This window comes from Mobula hypostoma, chromosome 1 (genome assembly GCF_963921235.1).
Source record: "Mobula hypostoma chromosome 1, sMobHyp1.1, whole genome shotgun sequence".
In the NCBI taxonomy this organism is placed as follows: domain Eukaryota; kingdom Metazoa; phylum Chordata; class Chondrichthyes; order Myliobatiformes; family Myliobatidae; genus Mobula; species Mobula hypostoma.
The window spans coordinates 215927492-215952057 of record NC_086097.1 but is presented as its reverse complement, the minus strand read 5'-3'; the positions used below and the strand labels follow the sequence as shown (position 1 = coordinate 215952057).

At 39.7% G+C, this 24566-nt stretch overlaps 1 protein-coding gene across 2 annotated transcripts in view; it reads left to right on the top strand.

The window, feature by feature from the left end:
• Window positions 1-22313, top strand: part of LOC134354872 (cytochrome P450 7B1) — a 199922-nt gene extending 177609 nt beyond the window's left edge. For both annotated transcript variants that reach the window (XM_063064303.1, XM_063064295.1), the window contains 2 exons: window positions 7847-8025; window positions 15086-22313. In XM_063064303.1, coding sequence (XP_062920373.1) covers window positions 7847-8025; window positions 15086-15376 — 470 coding nt within the window. In that variant the 3' untranslated portion in view covers window positions 15377-22313. The remainder of the gene's footprint in view (window positions 1-7846; window positions 8026-15085) is intronic.
• Window positions 22314-24566: the final 2253 nt, after the last annotated feature.

Sequence of the window (24566 nt, the reverse complement as noted above, 5' to 3'; positions counted from 1 at the left end):
GTGGTGAGAGGCATTGATTCTGTGAGTAGCCAGAGGCTTGTTTCCAGGCTAACATGAGGGGGCGTAGTTTTAAGGTGCTTGGAAGTAGGTACCAAGGGAATGTTGGGGTAAGTTTTTCACACAGGGAGTGGTGGGTGCGTGGAATGCACTGCCGACGGCGGTGGTGGAAGCGGATACAATAGGGTCTTTTAAGAGCCTCTTAGCTATGTATATGGAGCTTAGAAAAATAGAAGGCTATGCGCTGTGGAAATTCTTGGCAGTTTCTAGAGTAGGTTACATGGCTGGCACAGCATTGTGGGCCAAAGGGCCTGTAATGTGCTGTAGTTTCCTATGTTCTATGTTCAGGCTGACACATAGTCCATACCAAGTCCAGCTCTTTCGCAAACAAGCAACTCACTGTAGAGTGGACCTGTAGTATTTGACTTCTTTAATGTCCAGCATGGTCTTGCGATTGTAAAAAAGACATTTAAAAGAAGACAAAAATGCCTATGGTTGACCTCAGAGAGGCCCTTGCATCTGAGCATACTACCATCTTACCAGAAGACTATGCACCATATCTCTGCTGCTGCTATAGGAGAATGGTTTGCTCACACATGGCATCTCTGCTTAAGCAGGACAGCATTTTACTGGTGGGGAACTATTAGCTGCTCATGATAGAATAACCATGTCCACTGAAGCTAGTAATATGCTCACAAATGGCATTTTGCAGTTAAATGAGGGCATTAAACAGGACAGCATGGTGGAGCAGCACTTATGTCTTATACACTGCTGTCCTATCCCTCCAAAGACCTGAATTCGAACCTAACCTTGAGTGCAGTCTGTGGGACATTTGCAAGTTCTCCCTGTTTCTACTGCATGAACCATAAGACATGGCAGAATTAAATCATTCCGCCCATCAAGCTTACTCCACCGTTCAATCATGGCTGATTTATTATTCCTTCTCAACCCAATTCTCCTGATTCCTCCCTTTAACCTTTGACACCCTTCCTAATCAAGAACCTGTTAATCTCTATTTTAAATGTACCGAATGACTTGGCCTCCATAGCTGCCTGTGGCAATGAATTCCACGGATTCCATATTCTATGGGTTAAAGAAATTTCTCCTCGTTTCTTTTCTGAAATGGCATCCTTTTATTGCTGAGGCAGTGTTTTCTTGTCCTAGACTCTCTCATGACTGAAAACACACATCCACTCTATCTAAGCCTTTCAATATGTTGTAAGTTTCAATGAGATCCTCCTTCATCTTTCTAAATTCCATTGAATACAGGCCCAAAGCCACCAAACACTCCTCACACATTAACCCTTTCGTTCCTGGGATAGTTCTTGTAACAATTCCCTGGAGCCTCTCAAATGCCAACAGATTCTTCCTTAGATGTGAGATCCAAAACTGCACACAATACTTCAATGTGGTCTGACCAATGCTTTATAAAGCAGCAACATTATGTCCTTGCTTTTATATTCTAGTCAAAGTTCAAGGTAAGTTTATTATCTAAGTACATATGTGACCACTTGGGTTTCCTCCTGGTGTTCTGGTTTCTGCCCACAATCCAAAGGTTAATCGGTTAATTGGTCATTGTAAATTAGGCTGGGATTAAATCATAGGTTACTGTGTGGTGTAACTGGAAGAGCCTATTCCATGTTGTAATAAATAAACGCTGCCATATACTGCCCAGAGATTCATTTTCTTGTGGGCATTCACAGTAAGTACAAAGAAACACAACAGAATCGATGAAAAACTGCACATAAGAAAACTGGGCAAACAACCAAAGTGCAAAAGACAACAAACTGCAAATACAAAAGAAGTTAAATAAGTAAATAAGCAATGTATATCAAGAACATGCCTTGTAGAGTCCTTGAAAGTGAATTCATTGGTTGTGAATCAGTTCACTGTTGGGGTGAGTGAAGTTATCCCCTCTATCTCAAAAAGCTGATGATTGAGGGGTAGTAACTGTTCCTGAACCTGGTAGTGTGGGAGAAATGGCTCCTGTAACTCCTTCCTGATGGCAGCAGTGAGAAGAGAGCATGGCTCTCTCAATAATTCCTCTTGATCCAGTTTCATCTCACTTCCTTTCAATATACTGGCCGATTAATTGACTCTGTAAATTATATCTTCATGCATATTCGATGAAAAAAGGATTAAATAAGAATTTGAGAAAGAATAAGTTATAGGACTATAAAGAAATGAGGAGGTGGAACAAAATTGATGGGATTACTCCTATGGGAGCCAGCATGAACCCAGTATCTTGGAATAAGTCACAGGTCAGACCTCTGTCTTGATTGTGAAACTGCACTGAAGCAGAAAGACCTGGTATCACCTCTGGCTGTGCCTTTACAGACTGGACCAGTGTGATGGATATTCATTCAGAACTTGCCTCATATCTTTCAAAGCTTGCTTTCTAAACTCATCAGCTGCCATGTGTAAGAACAAACAGTTGTAAGTAAACTTCCAACAACTATGCTTTGTTTAGTTTGTGGCTGTAAATGAGGGTTAGTTCTGTGTTTTTAAAATGTAAATAGAAAGCAGTAATCAGTTTGAAGTTAAAACAAAAGAATTTTATTACTGTTCAAAGGGATGCAGTGTAAGACAATGGGCTGTTCAATTTATCTTGTTCCAAACAAAGTTGATTAAGTTGCTTATTTCAAGGAAGCTTGCAGACCAGGTGGATAATATCATTTAGCATATTGAATAACTGATCTATTAATGTTAGGAGTTTTATGTACTCAGAGAAGTTAGCTTTATAGTATTAGTGATGTAAAGCTAAGATCTATGTCTCCAAGATGCTTTTAGACTTTTAGTATTAAAAGGATATCTGAGGAAATATCTTACGCATGTGAAATCACCCAAGAAGTAGAGAAAGGATACATATGTTGAGCACAGTGTAGGCGTATTAGGAATAGGGTAAAGGAACATCAAGAAGCATGGAGAAAACAAAGGGTAAACTAGAATTCATTCCTCTGTCTTTAGTTTCCGTGACTGAAAACTTGTTCGCCTGCAACTCCTTGGTATTTCTTTTTAATTTATGGGAATTGTATTTATGTCTTGGAGATCCTCTGTGCTTTGTGTTTTAGAAATGGTTTGTAATTTGGAAATCTTTAAGATAGAAATCCTCTGTGAGGTTTAAATGTGTTTTAAGAATGTTGCTTGGATTTAAATGTATATCACATCAGTTGGTGGTATGTGGTGACACAACCGACGATACCTTGCACAGAATCACACAAGATGGCTAGAGAGGATGTCATGACCACTAACCCTGTAAAACTTCTTGCAGGAGCTGACAGATGCTCCTAGTCATTTCTATTTGGCCAGTAGCTGACAGATAATTCGCCATCTCACCATACATCTCCACCCCCTGTCCCATTCCATCTTTGCTCTTTCTAGGGAATAGAGGCTGGGTGATCATATGAGTTCTTCCGATAGCTTTGATGTGCAGAGAAAATAGAAAATAGTTGTACTTTTATGGTGATACAAGAGCACAGATGGTCATGAAGGTATCTACTGGTGGTCAAATCAAAGGGAATGTAATGATCACAATGAAATGTTGTTAGTGAGGACACCTGATAGAATTATGATTAGATTTGCTCCTTTGGTGGTACCTCTACCTATGAGGTGCGGGATGACGTTGCCGATGTAGATCAGACGGTGCATCTGTGACAGCCGAGTGCATTCCCTCGTATTCCTCTCTGTCTTTTTCTAAATAGAGGGGATGAAGGACATGAGATTACCTCTTCATTATTGTCTCTTTGCTAGGTTAACCTTCCCTTTAGCATTCTAGGGAGAAGAATGCATTTAGAGAGGGTGGTAGTGAACACTGGTGTAGGAGAGCATTTCTGTGTGTGTGTGTGTGTGCACACACAAGCATGTATGAATATTCACTCTCACTCTCCTATGGCCACTCTCTTCCATGGTTTCTGCAGTGTGTGTATCAGAGCTGCCTGGGCACCACATGCAGAATGCCTTTGAGTGATGCTGTTCTCCGATTGCTGCACATAACTTGTATCCTCCTGTGCTGAATTAAGTGAGTTTTTAGTGCAAACAGTGCAGCACCCGTTTTAACACAAGATCCTAGATATAAACTACTATAAACACTTATCTTAGTATATTTCTGCCCAACTCTGTGACCTTTTTTTTGAACGGAGGATTCAATTAGGTGTTAGCACCATACACAGTCTATTTTCAGTGCCTCAGGAAAGAGGAAAATCCAATTTTTTTAAGAAGTATCATTCCATAAATGTAATTTTTTTCCGGCGTGAGCTTAATTAATCACTCTTTAAAACGTTCTCTGCTGCAAAATTAATTTATGCTCACAGTCACTTTGTTACTTGGCCTTCTGTAATAAGTAAAGTAAATCCCTTGTAATTAATGCTATGGCGTCCTCAATCTGAAATACTTTAAAAAACTGTCTTCGAAGTCTACATCGACAGGATGTTTTTTCAAGGCGAAAACTCATTCCTTAATACCCATCATTTAGATATTTTAAACAAAAGTAACAGCAGTCTGATTTTTGACACACGCCAAGAACTATTTGTAAACTCTGGCTTCCCTGTCAATCACATTGCCAATCTGTCAGCCACCATTTATGCAGCTGCTTTACTAACATGCTGCACAGTGACATCCGGCATCGTTGACATCATCATGATTGACAAGTGGCCTGCCGACACAAATAGTTTTGGGGGTTTTCATATTTTCTTTAGAACGGGTAAAATTAAAGGATCAGTACATGGATTACAGGGACAAGAAAACTATTTTCCCCAGCACTATCTGTGGAGCCCTTACAACGTTCATGTAAGTACATAATACCCCTTGAGTATGTCTTGAACTTGTTCATACTCTTTCTTGATATATTATACCATACCAACTGAAATATTTGCAATTATGGCATTTAATTGGTCCTTGAAAACAGATATGGAAATAGCAAATGTAGTTGCAAAGGATATTCTCCAACATGCTGCTTCTGAGAACTTTTCCTTCCTGTTAATTAAATTATACTACCAAACAGGATTAGCTACAAAAATCTGTATAATAATTCCTCTCTGCTCCTCGACTCATGATTATTTTAAATAGATCAAATAGATTAGTTTTTGATTCAGTATTTTATGTGTAAAAGTTCATTTTTTCTGGAATGATTCCTTCTTATTGTCACTTCCTTTTCATTGTTAGTTTATTGGTTGACAAATTGGACATGATGACAACGAAGATCAGCAGCTGTAGTTCTTACAGTACTTATTGATCATTTTCTGTTCAATGTTATTGAATTTCAGTGCACTGTCCATTTTTCATGATCCTTCTAGGCATTAGAGACAAAAGTGACCTTTCAGCTTACTGAGCTGCATTGTTGAAGCATCTTATAGATGACTGGGTATCTAAATCACCATTTTATATTTATTTTGCAATTTAAGCTGGCAGAATTTTTTTTGCCTAGTTTGCTTATCTGTCATTTGTGGCAATACCCACTCAAATTAGTTACATTTCTTAACATGGATAATTTCTCCATTTTGAAAAAATAGCATTCATTTGTTGAAAATTAATAGAGAATGTTTTATGATTTTAAAATCCCACAGATTTTAAAAGGCTATTGTACCTTGCTGTTTACATTAAACCAGGCAGGCAGAATGCTAACACATAACCAGCCTTGCTTAAACTGGAGTATTGTAAAGTGGGGGGGGGGGGGAATATATATAATGCATTTTGAAAGCACTTGTAGACCTCTAAAATGCAGTTTTTAAGGTATTTCACTGTAATTTGCTATAAATCTATCAGGATTTTACATGGATACAAACTTTCACTTCAAGGATAACTGCCAATGTCTGGCACATTAAGCTTGTAGTACAGATCTCCATTCTTTCCACTGATGCTGTAACTAAAAGGGAGCATTTCCTCCAACCTGAGCCGCTGTGTTCATGAGAAAACCAAGGGGATGTATTTACAGATTATGTCATCATAGTCTTTAAATTGCCTGTTTGTTTGGTATAGCACAGAAACAGATGTTGCCCCACTGCATTGGATAATTTACAGTATTTCTTTGTGCTGAATGGAAGACTTCCAAGCTGCCAGCTGATCTGCCCAGAGAATTGGATGTCAGCTTCTGATATATGTTAAATGTATAAAATAAACTGATTGTGATTTTCTGCATTTTGTTTTTATTTTTGTGTGCAGTCGATTCACAGAAAATTCTTTTGTCAGCTCAAACCACAGGAGCCTCTGTTTCTTCCTTGCTGATCATAATCTATCTATTACTTTCGTCATTTAATAATTATCATCATGATTGCTCAAAGCAGCCTAACCTCCAACATGTAGCTGGTACTGTAAGTTATAACAGATTTTGTCACTTACTATCTGACCACAAAGCCACATTCTGTGCTCCATTATCGTGATTAACTTCTACGTAAGATATGCTTGCCCAATTGTCATTTGTGATACTGCATCAGGCTCTGACTGCCATGCTGCCAGGGCGAACCTCAGCCAATGGAACGTGACCATGTTGCTTGTACACTAACTACTACACTTGCTTTTCACAGTTGTGCAGTGCAGTCATGAAATTATCTATTTGTTTCATCTGATTTCTTAGGCAAACAGTAATGTTTCACATGTCATCTATCATTTCCCAAGCACATAGTAAAATGGTTTATGCACAATGTCTTTCTTTTGGCTGCGCACAGCAAGAGGGTGGAAGGTAGACATTTTATCGTAGACTGCAAAGTTTCGCTGCCAAAACACTGCCACTTAGAATCTATCGTGTCAGGTGCCTTGTGGCAATCAAGCCTGCATTTTGGATCCGCAGTGGTGTTCTGGCTTCGTCACCAACAAACCGATTTGACTCTGCCTGATTATAGTAACGAAGGCAGTCCAAAAGAATATGCAGAGACTCACTGTACGTCACATTGAATCACCGCGCTGACCACACAGAGCCGGCCGAAGCTTCATTCCTTTCGACAAATGCACGCTTAAGGAAAAACCTACTGCGAGAAAGCATCCCATGCCACTTTATTTTCTGTGCACGCTGCAGCAGATTTAATGTTTACTGAAAGAACAGTTGCTGTTTACTTTGCATTAGCACTTGAAGTTTTTTTTAAAACTTCCTTTTTTAACAACACCGCTGGTGCTCAAGATCATGAGTGAAGCTTACTTTTAATCCCTCTAACACAGGTGATGAGTTTTACAAATTTTTGTCATCTAATGGGCTGATACTCAATTTTTCTACTTTCAAGTGACAATCAGATAGAATCAAGTTGCTAAGTGCAGTTTCCAGATATGCTGTTAGAAAGAAGTCAGTTTTGATTACACTGTGTGTGTTGCAACCTCAGACAGGAGCTACATGCTGATATGCATTCTATCAGAATGATTTACGCAAATTATGCACATTATTCTCATAGGAATTCTCCCTCAAACTGCCAGGATAAATTGCCGGAAATTAGCCATAAAATCTCTCGAGCAGGGAACAAAAGGTGAAGGCCACTGGGAAAGTAAGGACGTTGGCTTTATAGAGACTTCAAGGATGGGATGGTAACTGTATATTGAACAGGCTTTCTAACTGGATCTGAAAACCCACGCCTGCCAACTTTACTGACAGGAAGCTGCATTTCTTCCTTTAAATTGAAAGCAGAAATTCTGGTTCTTAATTATGTTTTAGTAGCCATGTTAAGTTTTAAGGATATTCCCAGAATTAGTTTTAAGTTATGGACACAAAAGTGATGTAACTCTCAGAGGTGAAATTTCTAAATTCTTGATGTTGGTACTCATTCATTCTCTCTCTCTCTCTCTCTCTCTCTCTCTCTTTCTCACTTTCTCTCTTTCTCTCTTTCTCTCTTTCCTTTCTTTCCTTTCATCCATTCTTACCTCATGCTTTTAGGAAGTGCAGTAGATGAAGCCCTTCGTTTATGCAGCTCCTCAATGAACATCCGATTCGTCAAAGAGGATATAAATGTAAGCTTTAAGGAGGGAAAAGGAATCAAGCTGAGGAAAGGGGACTTGTTGGCCCTTTGTCCTCAAATTCTACATATGGACCCAGAGGTTTTTGAAGATCCTGAGGTACGTGATTTTGTGCATGTACGTTCTTTTATTCCTGCAAACATATAGCAACAACCAAGACTGTTGTTCTAGTGTTCCCATTGCTCTTTCTTCCAGAAGAAAAAGAAGTCTCTTAACTTTTGTAGGGTGTGTGGTCCAAGACTTGCAGGTCATTGAATTTACTGTCTCATTGGAGAATATGGCAGTGAGATTGAGTGGTGTTGCTTTGAAAGGATTAACATTAAACTGTGAATTGATTGGCTTCAAATCAAGGAAACTCTTGGCTTTTGTCACGTAATGGATCACTTGATGACCAAACGAAAGAATAAAGAATTGAGGCAGTAACAAATAACCTGTGCTGTTTAGCTAATTATATATCAGGGCATCACTGTTTAACACAAAATTCTTTTCAAGCTGGTTTTTTTGCTTCATATCACTTCACAAGAATTCTCTCCTTTCTTGATCAATTGATATGATGGCCTGAGCTTGAGATTGTAAAGCCATTGCTCTGCACTGGAACTCTGAGGGTAATTGTGTCATCTCCTTGTATTTTTTTCTCTGCAGCCAGAGTTAATGAATATCAAAGACTGGAAATTAATCCATCCTGGCTCAGCTTTAATGTAGCTTCAGAGATTCACCACCTGCATGCAAATTAAATACAATCAGATTCTACATTGCATTTGGTGAATTGTTGCTGGTACTAGCATTAACACTAAATTATTGTCTGAAGTTGGAAAGAGGAGATGACTGGTTCAGCAGCAGCTATCTTTTTATTCTCACAGTGACCTTCCATTGTACTTTCACTTATGAATATATTAAATTTGCCTATTAGTATTAATTGGCAGTTTCTCTTTAGGACAAAAACATTGATCCAATTCATACTTAGTTTAGAAATAAATATTTATTTTACTAAACCTTGGCAAACCAACACTGGATCTTAGCTATGCAATATTGTTTATTTTATGTTGCAGAGTTAAAATAGTTTTTCACAAACATTGTTATGAATCTTACTTGAATTACTTTGACTAATGCCGTATGTGCTTCTCAAATTAAACCACAGCTAACTAATTCAGCCTGACCACTTCTCCAAAAGCTGATTAATCTCATAGTCTTTATTAAAACGAAGGAAATGCAGTGCTTTATCTTAACTAAATAAATATTGTTACCTGAATCCAAGTAATCTACTCCCAGATGACTATGGACTCTAGCAATGGAATGAACACTAATTCCACTTCAGAAAATTAATTACACAAGTTTCAAGTATATGCCTAGGTGTTTGATTTTGAATATTGAAAAACAAGTATTTATTACATGAATGATTACAATGGTCTTGGACTACTTTCAGTTTATAAAATTTCAAGACTGCTTTATCCTGAAGGTACTGTATATAAAACTTCTTAATTATTCCACAGGTGAAAAAAAAGTGGCAATTTTACTGTGCAATCACAAATCGCTTATCCAGAATCAGGTTTATTATCACTAATCTATGTCGTAAAACTTGTTTTGCAGCAGCACTACAGTACAATACATAAATATCACTATAAATTATGATACAAATATATAAAAGAATAGATAGTCCAAAATGAGAGCAAATCTAAATGGGGGATGTTAACGGATCAGTGAGAAATCTGATGATGGAGGGTCAATGTTCTTAAAACATTGAGTGCACGTCTTCAGACTCCTGTACTACCCCTTCAGTGGTAGTAATCAGAAGAGGGCATGGCCTGGATTGTAAGCGTTCTTTACAATGGATTCCATATTCCTGAGGGATCAACTTCTGAAGATGTCCTTGATGGCGGGAAGGCTATTGTCCATGATGGAGGTAGTTGAGTTTGCAACCCTTTGCAGCTTTTCCTGACCCTTTGCATTGGCATCTTCATACCAGATGGTGATTGGATTTGCCCTTATTCACACAAAGGGTAGTGGAGATGTGGAAATTATCGTTACAGCAAGCTATGGTTGCTGTGTCAATTGAAATCAATGTGTTTCAGTTAATTAATTGCGTCAATGAATGTGGACCAAATGTCGGAAGGGTGTGCACGAGGGTTTAATACAATCACTTTTAGAACAATGTTAAGCGTAGATATTATGCATTTTCACAGATAACAATGATGAGTTTGATGGTTCTTTGTGGAGAGGGTTAGTGTTGCTGTGACTTTGCAGAGACTTCTGTGCTAGCCCCTAAAAGGAATACAAATCAGTCAGACTTTGAGTGGATGGAGACTGGTTTGAGAGACTGAATGGTTGACTTATTCCCCGATGATACAGAATGTAGCAGTTGGAGCGAAAAAGCTACAGACCCTGGAATCTGAAAACCAAAGACAAGAGTTGAAGAACTCAGCAAGTCAGGCAGCATTCGTGGGGAGAGAAGCATTTGATATTGCTGGTCAACAATCCTTTCTCAGAACTGGAATAGTGAGAAAAGAAATATATTGTATGTGGCAAAGAAGGAGAGGCAAAGAGAATGTCTGTGATGGTTAAGACCAAACTTGTTAAGGGAACAGTTATGCTATGTTACGTACCCCGTAACTGGGTTGCCAAACCAGCAGAAATGGATCATTCAGTTGGAGTCTGGATTACTAGAACTAAGAAAGTTTTATTAAAGAAACAAGCAACACAGTAATCGAAAGGATAATAAATGCAACAGTTCAGCAATGATAAACACACATGTGCACAGAATTAAGATAACAGGATCAATCAAGCTCTATCGTTGTCTAGGGGTAAATGACCAATTTCAAAGTGACGCAAAGTTCAGTCCAATTTAGTTCAGTTCGCAGTAGTCGTTGCCATGGCGATGGACAAAGTGGGGGGAGAGAGAGAGAGAAAACAAGAACGAATGATCATTCAAAACGGCTTCCACACACAGACCTGCGATATTGCTCACAAGCAGCTTTCGGGCGAGTCCTTTGTGATGTCACCTGAGGTCACCGACTGTGACCCCTCCTCCAGATGCGGTCGATCCTCTGCAGTGAACCCGGCACCCAAGTGAGGGTGGACACACACCGGGTTCCCGCTGATCGTACCTTTCCACCCTGTGCGTCTATGGCTTGGTTCCGCCACCAGCCTTCCAAAACTACTCCCGCCGACTTGCGGGGGGGGGCACCGCTTCCAGGGTCTCGTTACCTTGTGGTGTCGTGTGTGTCCTGCCTTAGCGAACCTGTCCCTTTTTATCCCCCTGCTGGGGTATCGCCCGTCCATCACTTCAAACAGTTCAGGGTTCAAATGGGGAGCCGCTCTAGACAGCTCTCTCTCTCCCGTCCCTTCATTACACATCTCCAGATCGCCTGTCCATCACTTCAAACAGTTCAGGGTTCAAAGGGGGAGCTGATCTTGACAATACCCAGACTGATGGCTCCTTCATTAACATCTCCAAATGCTGCTTCATTGTGTTCCTTATCTCTCCCTCCCCTGAGGGCAGGTGGCAGACCAACTGCTGATGCCACTGGTGCTAGCCCAGGCCAGCTAACATCTTAATTTATGTGTATTCTCGTCACAGCTACAAAATGTCAATAAGGGTGAGAGGACAAACAAAAGCAAACTGAAACAGAAATGGTGCGGTAGCATTCTGTGAGAGGCATTACCAGAAATTGTTAATATCAATATTATATTTAAAAGACTACAATGTGCCTAGCGAGTGAGTGAGATTGCACTGTTAGAACCAAGCAAGATACACAAAATGCTGGAGGAACTCAGCAGGGCAGGCGGCACCAGCCAAGACGTTACCCGAGACTCTGAGATTCTGTGCGCCTGTTGCTTTGATTTCCAGCGTTTGCAGATTTTTCCTTGTTTGCGGCTGTTGAAACGAGGCAAGTGCCCAAAAGACAGAGGGATGGAGAATTAAAGTGATGAGGTCACTCTTGTGGAGTGAACACAGCTGTTGTATAGAACAGTCACAGTCTGCATTTGATTTCAATCAGCATGATGAGCACCAAATGCAGTACACTGGATTAGCAGAAATGGCAAAAGACCTGTAGATAGAAAAAGTTTAGGAGGATGTGGGCATAGAGATCTAGATAAATAGGCATTTTAATCGGCAAAGACACGTTGGGCCAAAGGGCCTGCCTCCACTGCTTGAGTGAATTACCGTTCAATCTTGGGGGACGTTTGGGTCACCGAATTATGGAAGGGAAGAGGCAAAATGGAGGCTGCTCCATCTCCCATGGCTGCTTAGGAAAGTCTTTTGAGCATTGTCTTGACTGATGGAAATGGAAGAGAGTTTCAAAGGGAAGAGTCCCTCCAGAAAAGGGAGGTCAGGGGCAAGAATGTCGAGGAGTAGAATTCCAATAGAGTTGACGAAAATTATGGAAAATTATTCTTGAAATGTCGGGCTTGGGGAGGCTGAAGGTACGGAAAAGATCTCTTGTCTGTGTTTTCTGGGAGGGGATTGGAGGTTTAAGAACAGGTGTGCAGAAAGTGGAAAGGAAATAGTTGAGACCCTGTCGAATATGGTGAAGGTATTAGTGCAGAGAAGTCTGGTCACACAGCACATAGTACAGAGACAGTGAAACTGGAAGAATGGTATGTAATCCTTCCAGGAAGCGGAGAAATCCTATTGAATGGCTTGTGGGATGGAGTTGAGGACAAGGAGAACTCTCATTCTGGCTGGGTAGAGAATGAGTGAAAACAGAAATTGGGACGAGACACTGCTCCCTGTAAGGATTCCATTCTACTCTCAAGTTTCTCCATTTCCATCCTATTTGATGTGATGTCTGGAACCATCTTGCAATGCTATTGCTTATTATTCAGCTTTTAAATAAGTTATGGTAATCACATATGTACATTTAGGCTATTAGCCAAGTCCTTACCAAGGTCTGCTTTGATGCAATTTTAGGTGATGCTTGTTTTGGCATACCAAGTATTGTTTTTGGTACTGGAATTGTCGAACAAGAGTAAAGCTTTGGTTTTTCCTTCAGAATATTTTCATGTACTTATGACAAAAGTCATGGTTGATGTTGAAAGTGAATATGCAGGAATATGTATTTTCCAAGTGAATACTTTGTAGCATAAATCCATATTGATAGTCATGAGAAAAGAACCTTTTACTGTATTAGCATTCATGATCAGGTTTTGCTTCCTTCTCAGATGTGTGTTTTGCCTTTTCTTCACTGCAAAATAAGCCGTATCATATCCAGGCTGATTTAGATATGGTTCAATAGAAAATTTTTTTCTAATCAAAATAAGAATATTTGACTTCAAGGATAGTATTTAATATAGTGATTTACCATTCCATTTTTCAGCCATTGACCAGAATTGGTAGTGTGTAATGCTATCATTAACTTGTATGTTGTATACCAATTCAAGCCCAGCTACCTTTGCTAGTTTTGCTACTGATCTGGTGCACCAAGAATGGCAGAGATTAACAATGAAGCACAATATGATACAGGTTTAGATCTAAAATGTTATCTCTACCTTATCACTCAAACAATATGTGCTAAATTTATTTTGTGGTCTTGGCAAAAGCTTGTGTTCAGATTGTATGGTATGAGTGGTGGGGAGCGGTATTTATAAATGGGCTGTTAACACTTTGATTGCTGTCAGCATGTGGTGTGTCATATATCATTACTATATATTTCAGTAATTATACTTAATGGAATTATATTTTGATTTTCCTACAAAACCGCTTACACCTCTGAACAGTAGGATAATTACAAATGAGTTTTTAAAAACTGTATAAATTGATGAATTTTTTTATATCTGGGATCTATTTCTGAAGTAAATATTCTGTCATTTTGGCATGCTTTTCATTTATACTGTACAACACAATTATTATAAAAAAAATCAACAACTTTTGACAAAGTAATTGATTGTCCACCACATATTGGACAAAATTAACCTGAACAATTTAAAAAATTAAAAATTACTCAAATACTTATTTAACTGCATTAACAGTTCTGAATGTTTTCACAACAGCTTAATAGAATCCTTGGCATTCAGAAGTAAAGAGGAAAGTAAGAAAGAGAGTTGAACAGCTTGTTCCACTTTGCGATAGACAGATTTGAGTTTTCACAGTTAATCTGAATCTCCAACTTCCTTCAGTGTCTTTCCAAACCAAACAGAAATTACATAGTCATTTCTGATATTTTCTCACTTTAGGGCTACATTTCATGGCAACCCATATCTTTTGCAACAATGCCGTGTATGAAATTAACAAACCATTTTAAGAGTTACAAATACAATGGTTTTATTTTCCCTATGGGCCATTGAAAATACTATTCTTCATGAAACTTACAAATTTACTCTAGAATATGTAATTTTGAAATGTAGTGAAAATAATTGCATGAATGTTATTTTGAATTTAATTACTGTTCTTTTTTAGCAATATTCCACAATTTTTTTCTCCTTGCAAAACACTTTTTGGAGCACAAATTTTGCCAGACTCTGGCATGTTTCTCATCTGCCTTTTCTGCAAGAGCAGGCCTAACCTATAATTCTATAATTGCACAAAGTTCAAAGTAAATATATTATCAAGATATATATATATATCACTATTTACTATTTGCTACCATGAGATTCATTTTCTTGCAGGTATTCACAGTAGATACAGAGAAATACAATGCATTCAATGTAAGATCCTACACACAAAGACAAACAACCAGTGTGAAAAAGAAGACAAATTGTAGTAATAATAATAAATAAATAATATTGAGAGCATTAAGTTTGTAAAGTCCTTGAAAATGAGTCCACAGCTTATTGTCCAGTTGGTCCTGACGAAGGGTCTCGGCCTGAAACGTCGACTGCACCTCTTCCTACAGATGCTGCTTGGCCTGCTGCGTTCACCAGCAACTTTGATGTGTGTTGCCACAGCTTATTGAATCAGTTCAGTGTTAAAGTGAGTGAAGTTATCCACACTGGTTCAGGAACCTGGATGCAGGTAGAGTGTCTGGTTGCTCTGAACTAAGACCAGTGTGCTGAGAGCTAAGACCAGTGTCTATTTCTCATTTCGGCATGGTTATCCTTTGAGCTGCTGGGCCTCAGAGGAAAATTAAGAGTGTGTAAGAAAAACAACTACAGTCACAGACAAAATGTTACCGTCTCCCCTTTTGCCGTCATATATTGATTCTCACTTTGCATGTATTTTCAGGTGTATAAGTATGACCGTTTTATAGAAAATGGAATGAAGAAAACCACTTTTTACAAAGGAGGAAAGAAACTTCGGAATTATTTGATGCCTTTTGGTTCTGGATCTAGTAAGTGTCCTGGGAGATACTATGCACTCAGTGAGATTAAAATGTTCATTTCACTGATGCTGACTGCTTTTGACCTCGAAATAATCCATAAGGAAAGGCCAGTAATGCCAAGTAAAAATCGTGCTGGTTTAGGGATCATACAGCCAGAATCTGATGTCCAGTTTCGCTATAAATTGCACCAATGAGGAAGCTTGTTAAACTTCTAGTTAGGGTGATAAAATTATATACCGGTGAGTCATTCTGGAGAATTGTTTGATACTTAGTTGACAAAAACAATGAAGTGTTCTGTAGCTTTAGCATACTAAATTTTGGGAATTCTCTTTGTATTCTTTCTTGGGGAGTAGAATAAAGCAACTTCATACTTACAGGTGTAATGCCCTGATTCGCAACTTTACTGTTGTGCGGTATGTATTTCATTCAGTTCTATTAGTTCTGCTTTCAGCCTGTTTGGGTTATTGTTGAAGATAAGAGATGATGAGGAATGTGTGCCATCCATAGGATGCTGGAACTGGGAAGGGAGGTTTTTTTGATGAGGGACAATGAGGTTGGTCTTGGGGCTTTTGTTCGGCGGGAGATAAAGAGAGAAGACGCTGGGGAGGACCAGTCGTTTGTTCAAGATGGATTGTGAGCAACATTCAAAAGTTGGTGTGTGCTTTCACACAGACCAAGGACCCAGCCCCTTAGTGACAGGGAGGTTCAAGATGGGCTTCAACTTGTGCACATTTGACTGTTTAATTAAAATGGGGCCTTCTCTTTTGTTTTCATTACTAACTCTTAAGTTAAGATTCATAAATATAATTCCTTTAATTGTATGCAGTGTACTGTCTGTTATTTCGTGGCACTAATTAACAGGGTAGCAAATTACACAGCATCCACATAAACCGGGGTTTGGGGTGAGAGAGCCGTCTGAATCGCATGAGTTTGGCAGGACTGGAGAGTGTTTTCCCTAGACTTACGCAGCCAAGGAAACCAGGGTGTTTCACAGGTGTTATATTATTGCTTTAACAGACGGAAAAACCCTTGCAGACTCAAAAGCCTGATTTATGCTCTCCATTTGTGAGGTATTATCTTGGCTTCTTTTCTAAATAGTTGAATTTTAAATTGATGCAGAGACAGGGATATTCGAGGTAGTGTATCTTTGAAGGTAGAAAAACAGCTGAAATGACAGTAGAAGAGGTTATGAGAGCTTTAATAGGTTAGATTGCAACTGGAAAGAAAAATGGGATCAATATTTCTAGTGTGCTGAGTTTCCAGCATTTTCTGTTTTTATTTCAGATTTCCAGAATCTACACACTATTATTTTTTATTTTCCATCTAAGTTAAATTTAACTCAAAGCACGCCACACTTTAAGAAAGATGTCAAAGTCTTAGAAAGGGTGCAGAAAGATTTGTGTGTGGATGCTCTTCCGGTAGATGAGGAGCTGAGAAAATGTGGAAGTGGTTACAGCAGAGAAGTTTAAGCTGAGGTTTGATAGAGAGGTAAAAATGGGAACAGGTTGAATGGAGTTGGTATGGAATTTCCAATCAGATGGTCAGAACCACTGAATGTTTAAAGCACAGAAGAGATCCGTTGAGCCTGTGTTGTCTTGATAAACAATTAATCCTTCTAGTCCCACTTCCGGCCTCTCCTCATAGCCATGAAAGTTCTTCCCTTTCAATTATTTGTCCAGCTCCCTCCTGGGCACTGTGATTAACTTTGCCATCGCTAGGATCCCTGGCAGTGCATTGCACATTGTAATTATCAACATACTAGAGACTGCAGATGCCCGAGTCTCAAACAAAAATAGAACAGTGGAGGAGCTCAGCAGGTCAAGCAGCTTCTGTGGTGGTAAAAGATGTAGGTGGACATTTTGAATTGATACCCTGCATCAGTCAGGACTTAGAGTGAAGAGGAAAGATTGCCTGTGTAAAGTAGTACGAGAAGGTGAGTGGGACAGAGACTGGGAGGTGATGGAAGGAACTGAATGAGGTGGTGGAGGGTAATATTAGGTAAATGGAACAAGTGGGGCAAGAAAGGGGGAGAGGATAGAGACGATGAACACAAAGAGATGTAGGTGGATGGTGACTTGTGTGGGAAGTGATAACAGGGGTGTGGGTTATTAAGATAGGAAAATGCAATGATCACATCATTAGGTTATAAGCCACTCGAGAGATGTTTTTCTTCCAATTTGCGTGGAAAATGTGAGGACAAACAGATCAACCTGAGAGTGGGAAAGGTGGTTAAAATGATGTGCTACTGGAACCTCAAGATGCCCTTTCAGACAGAGCTCAGGTGCTCTGTTAAACATTTGCCTGGTCTAGTGTTGTCTCCAATGCAGACAAGGCCACATTATGTGGACCGAAAGCAGCTGGAAGAGGTGTAAGTAAGCCTCAGCCTCGTTTAGATCCTTGCACAGTGGTGAAGGAGGAGATGGAAGGGCTTGTGGGGCATTAGGTTCCCTACGGTTAGACCATAAGACACGGGAGCAGAATTAGGCCACTCAGTCCATCGAGTCTGCTCCGCCATTCCGTCATGGCTGATTTATTATCCCTCTCAACCCCATTCTCCTGCCTTCTCCCCATAACCTTTGACGTTCTGACTAGCCAAAAACCTATCAACCTCTGCCATCCATGGCAGTGAATTCCACAGATTCACCACCCTCTGGCTAAAGAAATTCCTTCTCCTCTCTGCTGTAAATGGATATCCCCCTATTCTGAGTGTGCCCTCTTGTCCCAGACTCACCCACTATAGGAAACATCCTCTGCACAGCCAGTCTGTCCAGGTCTTCCAGTATTTGAAAGGTTTCAATGAGATCCCTCCTTATTCTTCCAAACTCCAGTTCACCAGATTGATTCCTGGGATGGCAGGACTTTCATATGAAGAAAGACTGGATGAACTAGGCTTGTACTCGCTGGAATTTAGAAGATTGAGGGGGGATCTGATTGAAACCTATAAAATCCTAAAGGGATTGGACAGGCTAGATGCAGGAAGATTGTTCCCGATGTTGGGGAAGTCCAGAACGAGGGGTCACAGTTTGAGGATAAAGGGGAAGCCTTTTAGGACTGAGATTAGGAAAAACTTCTTCACACAGAGAGTGGTGAATCTGTGGAATTCTCTGCCACAGGAAACAGTTGAGGCTGGTTCATTGGCTATATTTAAGAGGGAGTTAGATATGGCCCTTGTGGCTACGGGGATCAGGGGGTATGGAGGGAAGGCTGGTGCAGGGTTCTGAGTTGGATGATCAGCCATGATCATAATAAATGGCGGTGCAGGCTCGAAGGGCCGAATGGCCTGCTCCTGCACCTATTTTCTATGTTTCTATGTTTCTAATAGAACAACAGCCATCAAACATTCCTGATATGTTAACCCTTTTATTCCCAGAATCATCCTCATGAACTTCCTTTCCAATGCCAGCACATGCTTTCCTAGATAAGAGGCCCAAAACTGCTCACATTACTCTAAGTGCAGTCAGACCAATGCCCTATAAAGCCTCAGCATCATATCCTTACTCTTATGTTCTAGTCCACTCTATCCATTCTCAACTCTCTTTTACTCTTTATTTTTGTGTTGTTTTAAAAGTTTCTCAATCCTCGAACTTCTCATTAATTTTTGTGAATTATATGCCCTCTTCTTTTGCTTGTAATGCTGTCTTTGACTTCTCTTGTCACCCCTGGTTGCCTCATCTTCCCTTTAGAATACTTCCTCATCTTTGACACCGATCCTATGTTTTTTGAATATCCCCCTGCAAGGTGGTGGGATCAGACTGTAGCCAGCAAAAAAATCCTCCAACGTCCCAAAGATGTGTTGGATGGCATGTTAAAGGGCCACTGTAAATTTCCTCATTTGTCTAGATAGGTGGTAGAATCAAGGGTGGGGGTGGGCACCTTTGGGAAACTCTAGCCATTGCTGTTCTGCCGTCATCCCTGCTAGTGTGCCCTTCCAATCAACTATGGCCAACCCTTCTCTCATGCCTCTGTAAATCCCTTTACTCCACTGTAATACTGATATATCTGACTTTATCTTCCCCCTCTCAATCTGAAGGGTGAATTCTATCATATTATAATTACTGTCTCCCAAGGATTCCCTTGTCTTAAGCTCCCTAATCAAATCTGGTTCATAATAAAACACCCAATCTGGAATTACTTTTCCCCTTGTGGGCTCAACCACAAGTTGGTCTAAAAAGCCATCTGATAGGCTTTCTACAATTTCCCTTTCTTGTTATTCAGCTCCAACCTGCTACTCCCAATCTAACTGTATATTGAAATCCCCTTAACTAATTAAATACCTTTGCCCTAATTAAATACCTTTTTCTATTTCCTATCGAAATATATGTCCCACATCCTGGCTACTGTCTGAGGGCTTTTATATAACTTGATCAGGGTCTTTTTACCCCTGCAGCATCTTAACTTTACCTGCAAGGATTCTACATCTTCAGCTCCTATGTCACCCCTTTTTAAGGATTTGATTTCATTTTGTACCAACGGAGCCACCACCCCCACCCACCGCGTACCTGCCTGTCCTTTTGATACAATGTATATCCTTGGATGTTCAGCTCCTAACTATGATCTTCGTTCAGCCATGTCTCAGTGATGCCCACAGCATCGAGCCTGCCAATCTTTAACTGCGCTACAAGATCATCTACTTTATTCTGTATACTGCGTGCATTCAAATATAACACCTTCAGTCCTGTATTCATCACCCTTTTTGATTTGGCCCACAGTTATCCCACCGACTGCAATTTTGCCCTGTGTGTCCATCCTCACAGTCTTGCTACATACTGCCTCAACTTGTGTACTGTCTGCCTCAGCCTCAGCTTTAGCAAACCTATTCACAAGGATATTGGTCATGTCTGGGTCCGGGTGAACCTGTTTATTCCCCAGCAGAGATCTCAATGACCCAGAAATCAGTTGCAGGAGGGATGGGGGAGGTGTGGGTGGGAAGGGATCAGGAAAGCAGATAGAGGGGAGAACTGGTGGTGGGATCACATTTAAGGCATCCGTTAGTCTTGCAAGACCATGGATCTGCACCTGGAAAGTCTTCGCTCTCCAGGGTGCAAGCCTGGGCAAGGTTGTATGGAAGACCGGAAGTTGCCCATGCTGCAAGTCTCCCCTCTCCATGACACCGATGTTGTCCAATGGAAGGGCAAGGGCCAATACAGCTTTGCAGCAGTGTCGTCGCAGAGCACTATGTGGTTAAGTGCCTTGCTCAAGGACACAACACGCTGCCTCGGCTGGGGCTTGAACTCACGAGCTTCAGCTCGCTAGTCGAATGCCTTAACCACTTGGCCACGTGCCCACACTGTAGCCAGTAAAAATGGCAAAAGATGATATGTTAGATGCAAAGGCTGGTGAGAAGAAAGTGACAGCCAAGGGAACTTTATCACTATAATCTCTAGGGAGAGGATGGATGAGAGATTGCATTTAGAAAATGTTTTGAATGTGTGTGAGGGTTCCATTAGAAGGGAAGACATCCTTCAGGAAGTAGGTAAATATTCATCCTAACCCTAGACCAGAAGGCCTCATGCAGTGGAGACAAATTGAGGAAAAAGGGAACACATCCTTACAGGAAGCAGGGTGGGAAGAGGTTAGCTGGGGTAGCTGAAGGAGTTTGTGGTTATATAGAAGATGTCAGTAGTAAATCTTTCTCTTGAGATGAATATAGAGAAATAAACAAAAAGAAATGAATTGTCAGAGACGGTCCAGATGAATTTGAGTGCAGGGTGGAAGGGTGATGAAATTGATCAGTTCCACCTCAGTGAGCAGAATCAATTTGGTTATCAATATAGCAGAGAAATAGTTGGAATTGCCAGTATAGACTTGGAACATGGACTATTCCATAAAGCCAGCAAAAATACATGAGAGTGTCCAAGGCTGCTCATTTGATTGTAGAAAATGGGAAAAATCAAAAGAGATGTAGATGAGGTTAAAAACAAATTCTGCAGAACATTTGTTAGTGGAGTGGAGCTGCTTGGGTCTTGGTTAAAAAAAGAAACAAGGAACTTCTCGATGAGTGATGGAGATGGACATCATTATTAAAATGAACCATTTGGGACCAAGGAATTGGAAGTTATCACAATGGTGGCAGGCACAGGTTTCTTAGTTGTAAGTAGGACAAGAGAAGACAGGATGGAGACTGGGTATGAAGAAATGAGTACAGTGGGGCAAGAGCAGGCAGAAACATTGGATTTACTGGGGTCTTAGGTTAGAGATAGTACACAGAGTTAGGATATCATGAGCTAGAAGCTGTGGAGAGACCCTTTCTACTGGGTGCCTAAAAAAATTCTCAAATCATTCTTGGATCCTTTGCTAATCGTCCATTTTTTGATCACTTTGCCATTGGGAGGTTTCACTCTACCCTCTGTTTCTATACCCTTCATGGATCAAAATACCCTTATCAGATCATCTGTTACGGTGATGGGCATTATTTCTTAAAATGGGCACCACAGTAGCATAACTAGTAGAGTCAGAAACCCAGGTTCAACACTGACCTCAGGTTTTGTCTGTTGGCGTAGGTTTGCTCAAAGTGCCCTGGTTTGCTCCAACATCCCAAAGTTATGTTGGTTGGCAGGTTAACGGGCAACTGTAACTTTCTCTTTTTGTCAGGATAGGTAGTAGAATTTGGGGTGGAGGGCACAGAGAGTTGATAGGAGTGTGGAAGAATGCAATATGTGTGAATTAGAACTGCTATAACTGGGTGATTGATGGTTGGTACAAGCCTTCTGAGCTGTGGGGTCTGCGTCTATGCTGTATCTCTCTATAACACTGTAATATTTTCCACGCTATTTTTTCTGATAGTAAAATCAGTGAAGCACAGGATGAATAATGCAAAACAAAAACAAACTCTTTTCCTCCATAAACATTTTCTGTATATAACTATACTATGTTGTAATAACAAAGTAAAAAGTATTTACAAGCATATAAGTACAGTAATCTACTTCACTTCTGTAAGAGATTAACAGTGTGTAATACTTTGAAATCACTTTTATATGTAAGAATCACATTAAATCATGTGAATGATTCTTAAAATATGATGCTCTGCAAAAGTTGTCAATAAACAGTATCTGTAAAACTCATTGTCAGTAAAAAGTGCCTTAGATGGTTCTAATCTTCTTGTACATACGCATACTTTAATAAATCTGTTCATCTATGTTATTTATCGCAGTCAGATTCTGGAATCTTTTTGTGTTTTACTAGGAAAACTAGTAATTTGAGTTGAACAAATAATGCTCAAGTGAAAACTAAGAAGAAGGACTTGGAAGGGGAAATATAATGGCCTTATAGTTGAGGAAAACAATACCATTGCAACATGATGGGGCACTTTTGGAGGCTTGAAATGTAGTGTAAATGTCTTTTGTAAGTTTTGTGAATAGGTGGCAGCTTTTAATCTTCAATAAACAGCAAAGGGTTAACTCCATCATCGATATTTAGAAAGAAACTCCGCCTGTTGCCTACATAATTAAAAGTTTTACATTCTAAATTTACACCTGTGCCCTCGCTGTCCTATGTTTTGCTAAACTGTGCTTTAAAAGGCTTAACTATCGGTGCTGATCTGAACTCGATTTTGTGTTCTATTCGTATACCCTTCTTATTGAGCTCATATGAAGGTACAAAGAAGCCTGTACAAATAAAAGCAACAAGTGAATTTTCAATGAATGTAAGTTTCATGCGCTCTGTTCAATCTCATCTCCTCAGAGATTCCTTCCTCAGGGGAAGGAATAATAAACCATGCATTTTGTGAATTATTTACTTATGGATTACCTTACCTTCAAGCAAGTTTAGACTGCCAAAACTCACCACCTAGATTTACAACCTGCAGTTCTGAGCCAAATATAATAATAATAATAATTTATTTATAGAGTACTTTGCAATTCAAAGTGTTTTACAATGGGATTAAACAAAAATGATTCTGTGATGTACTCTGGTCCCAGACAATTAAGAGCTTTAAAAAGAAGCAAGTAGGAGATCTTTAAAATCAATTCTAAATGATACAGGAAACTAAAGCAGCATAGGAATTATATGCTGTTTCTGCGTGGTTTTAGTTAGACGTCCAGCAGCAGTGTTCTGAAAGAGTTGAAGTTATGTCTCCTAAATCAGAACTTTTAAAGGCAACTCTTTGCAGACCACAATGCAACGAAAACAGTGAGCAGATCCCACAGAGTTTTCTCTGAATTGACACCATGCTTTCAATGCAACCCTTGTGATTTAATAAACTGGCTCACTACCATGCAGCTTGATATTGGTGAGTGTTGGAAGTATCAAACGTCGGCCAAAGACCAGTGACTCAGCTTTGAGTTCCACCACCATTCATCACTCCATAGTTTGCCCTAGTGGTTCAGTAGAGTACTGAAGAACTGCAACATGTATTCTCAATGAAATTAATTTAACATTCAATAGATCTAATCCAACTCTCTCATATACATAAAAGGACTATAATTGAAAAGAAGTGTATTCATCATGTTGTGCTCGGGAACACCCTGAAGATGTGGTAAGGCAGCAACACATACAAAATGTTCGAAGAATTCAGCAGGACAGGCAATGTCTATGGAAAAGAGTAACCAGTTGATGTTTCGGGCGGAGATACTTCATCAGGACTTGGTGCAATTTGTGTGTGTGTTGCTTGGATTTCCAGTATCTGCAGATTTTCTCTTGTATGTGATAAGGCAGTTTCTACAAATTGGACTATCCCCAGGTTACACTGCAGCAAGACAATGCCTCACATTTCCCAGAGTTAACTTGCATTGGTCATCCTTCAGTTATTCAACTGAGTAACTTGAAGGTATAAATTTGTTCTTTAAAATATGAAATATATGCCACAAATTCTCATTTCCCTTCATCCAATTTTCTAAGTCTAACAGGTAAGATTAATGAATATGCTGGTAAGATGACATAAATACCAAAAACATTTATTTCCCAAGTTACAGATGAGTAAATAAAAATAACTATTTCAGATTTTGGTATTGTTCCTGCAGAATTTGCTGTAAACGCATTAATCTAGCTTTCCGTTGTTTGACATTTCTTTTCATGAGTGCCACTACTGTTTAGTGTTTGCTCATGAAACCTCTGAGCTACCTCTTCATTAACAAAATTGGTTTGTTTGTCGATGTTATGAAATGCAGTCAGAACAAGGTAAAAGAAAATCTTTACTCTTAATGTGTTAAGCCTCAAGTTGTCCATGAGAAGTTTGAAAATTATTAAGTATCGGGTGAGCACAGTGAGAAACTATTAACAGATTTCTGCCATGTAAAATTATTTGCTAAACACTAATGAACAGTGAGAACCATTTTGTGATTGCACTTGAGAAGCAATTTTAACATCAGATCACTGCTGATGATGATTGTGCTGGTTCTATTTGATTCCCAAATGTGTTTGACCCAGACTAATGCTCTGCTGATTTCC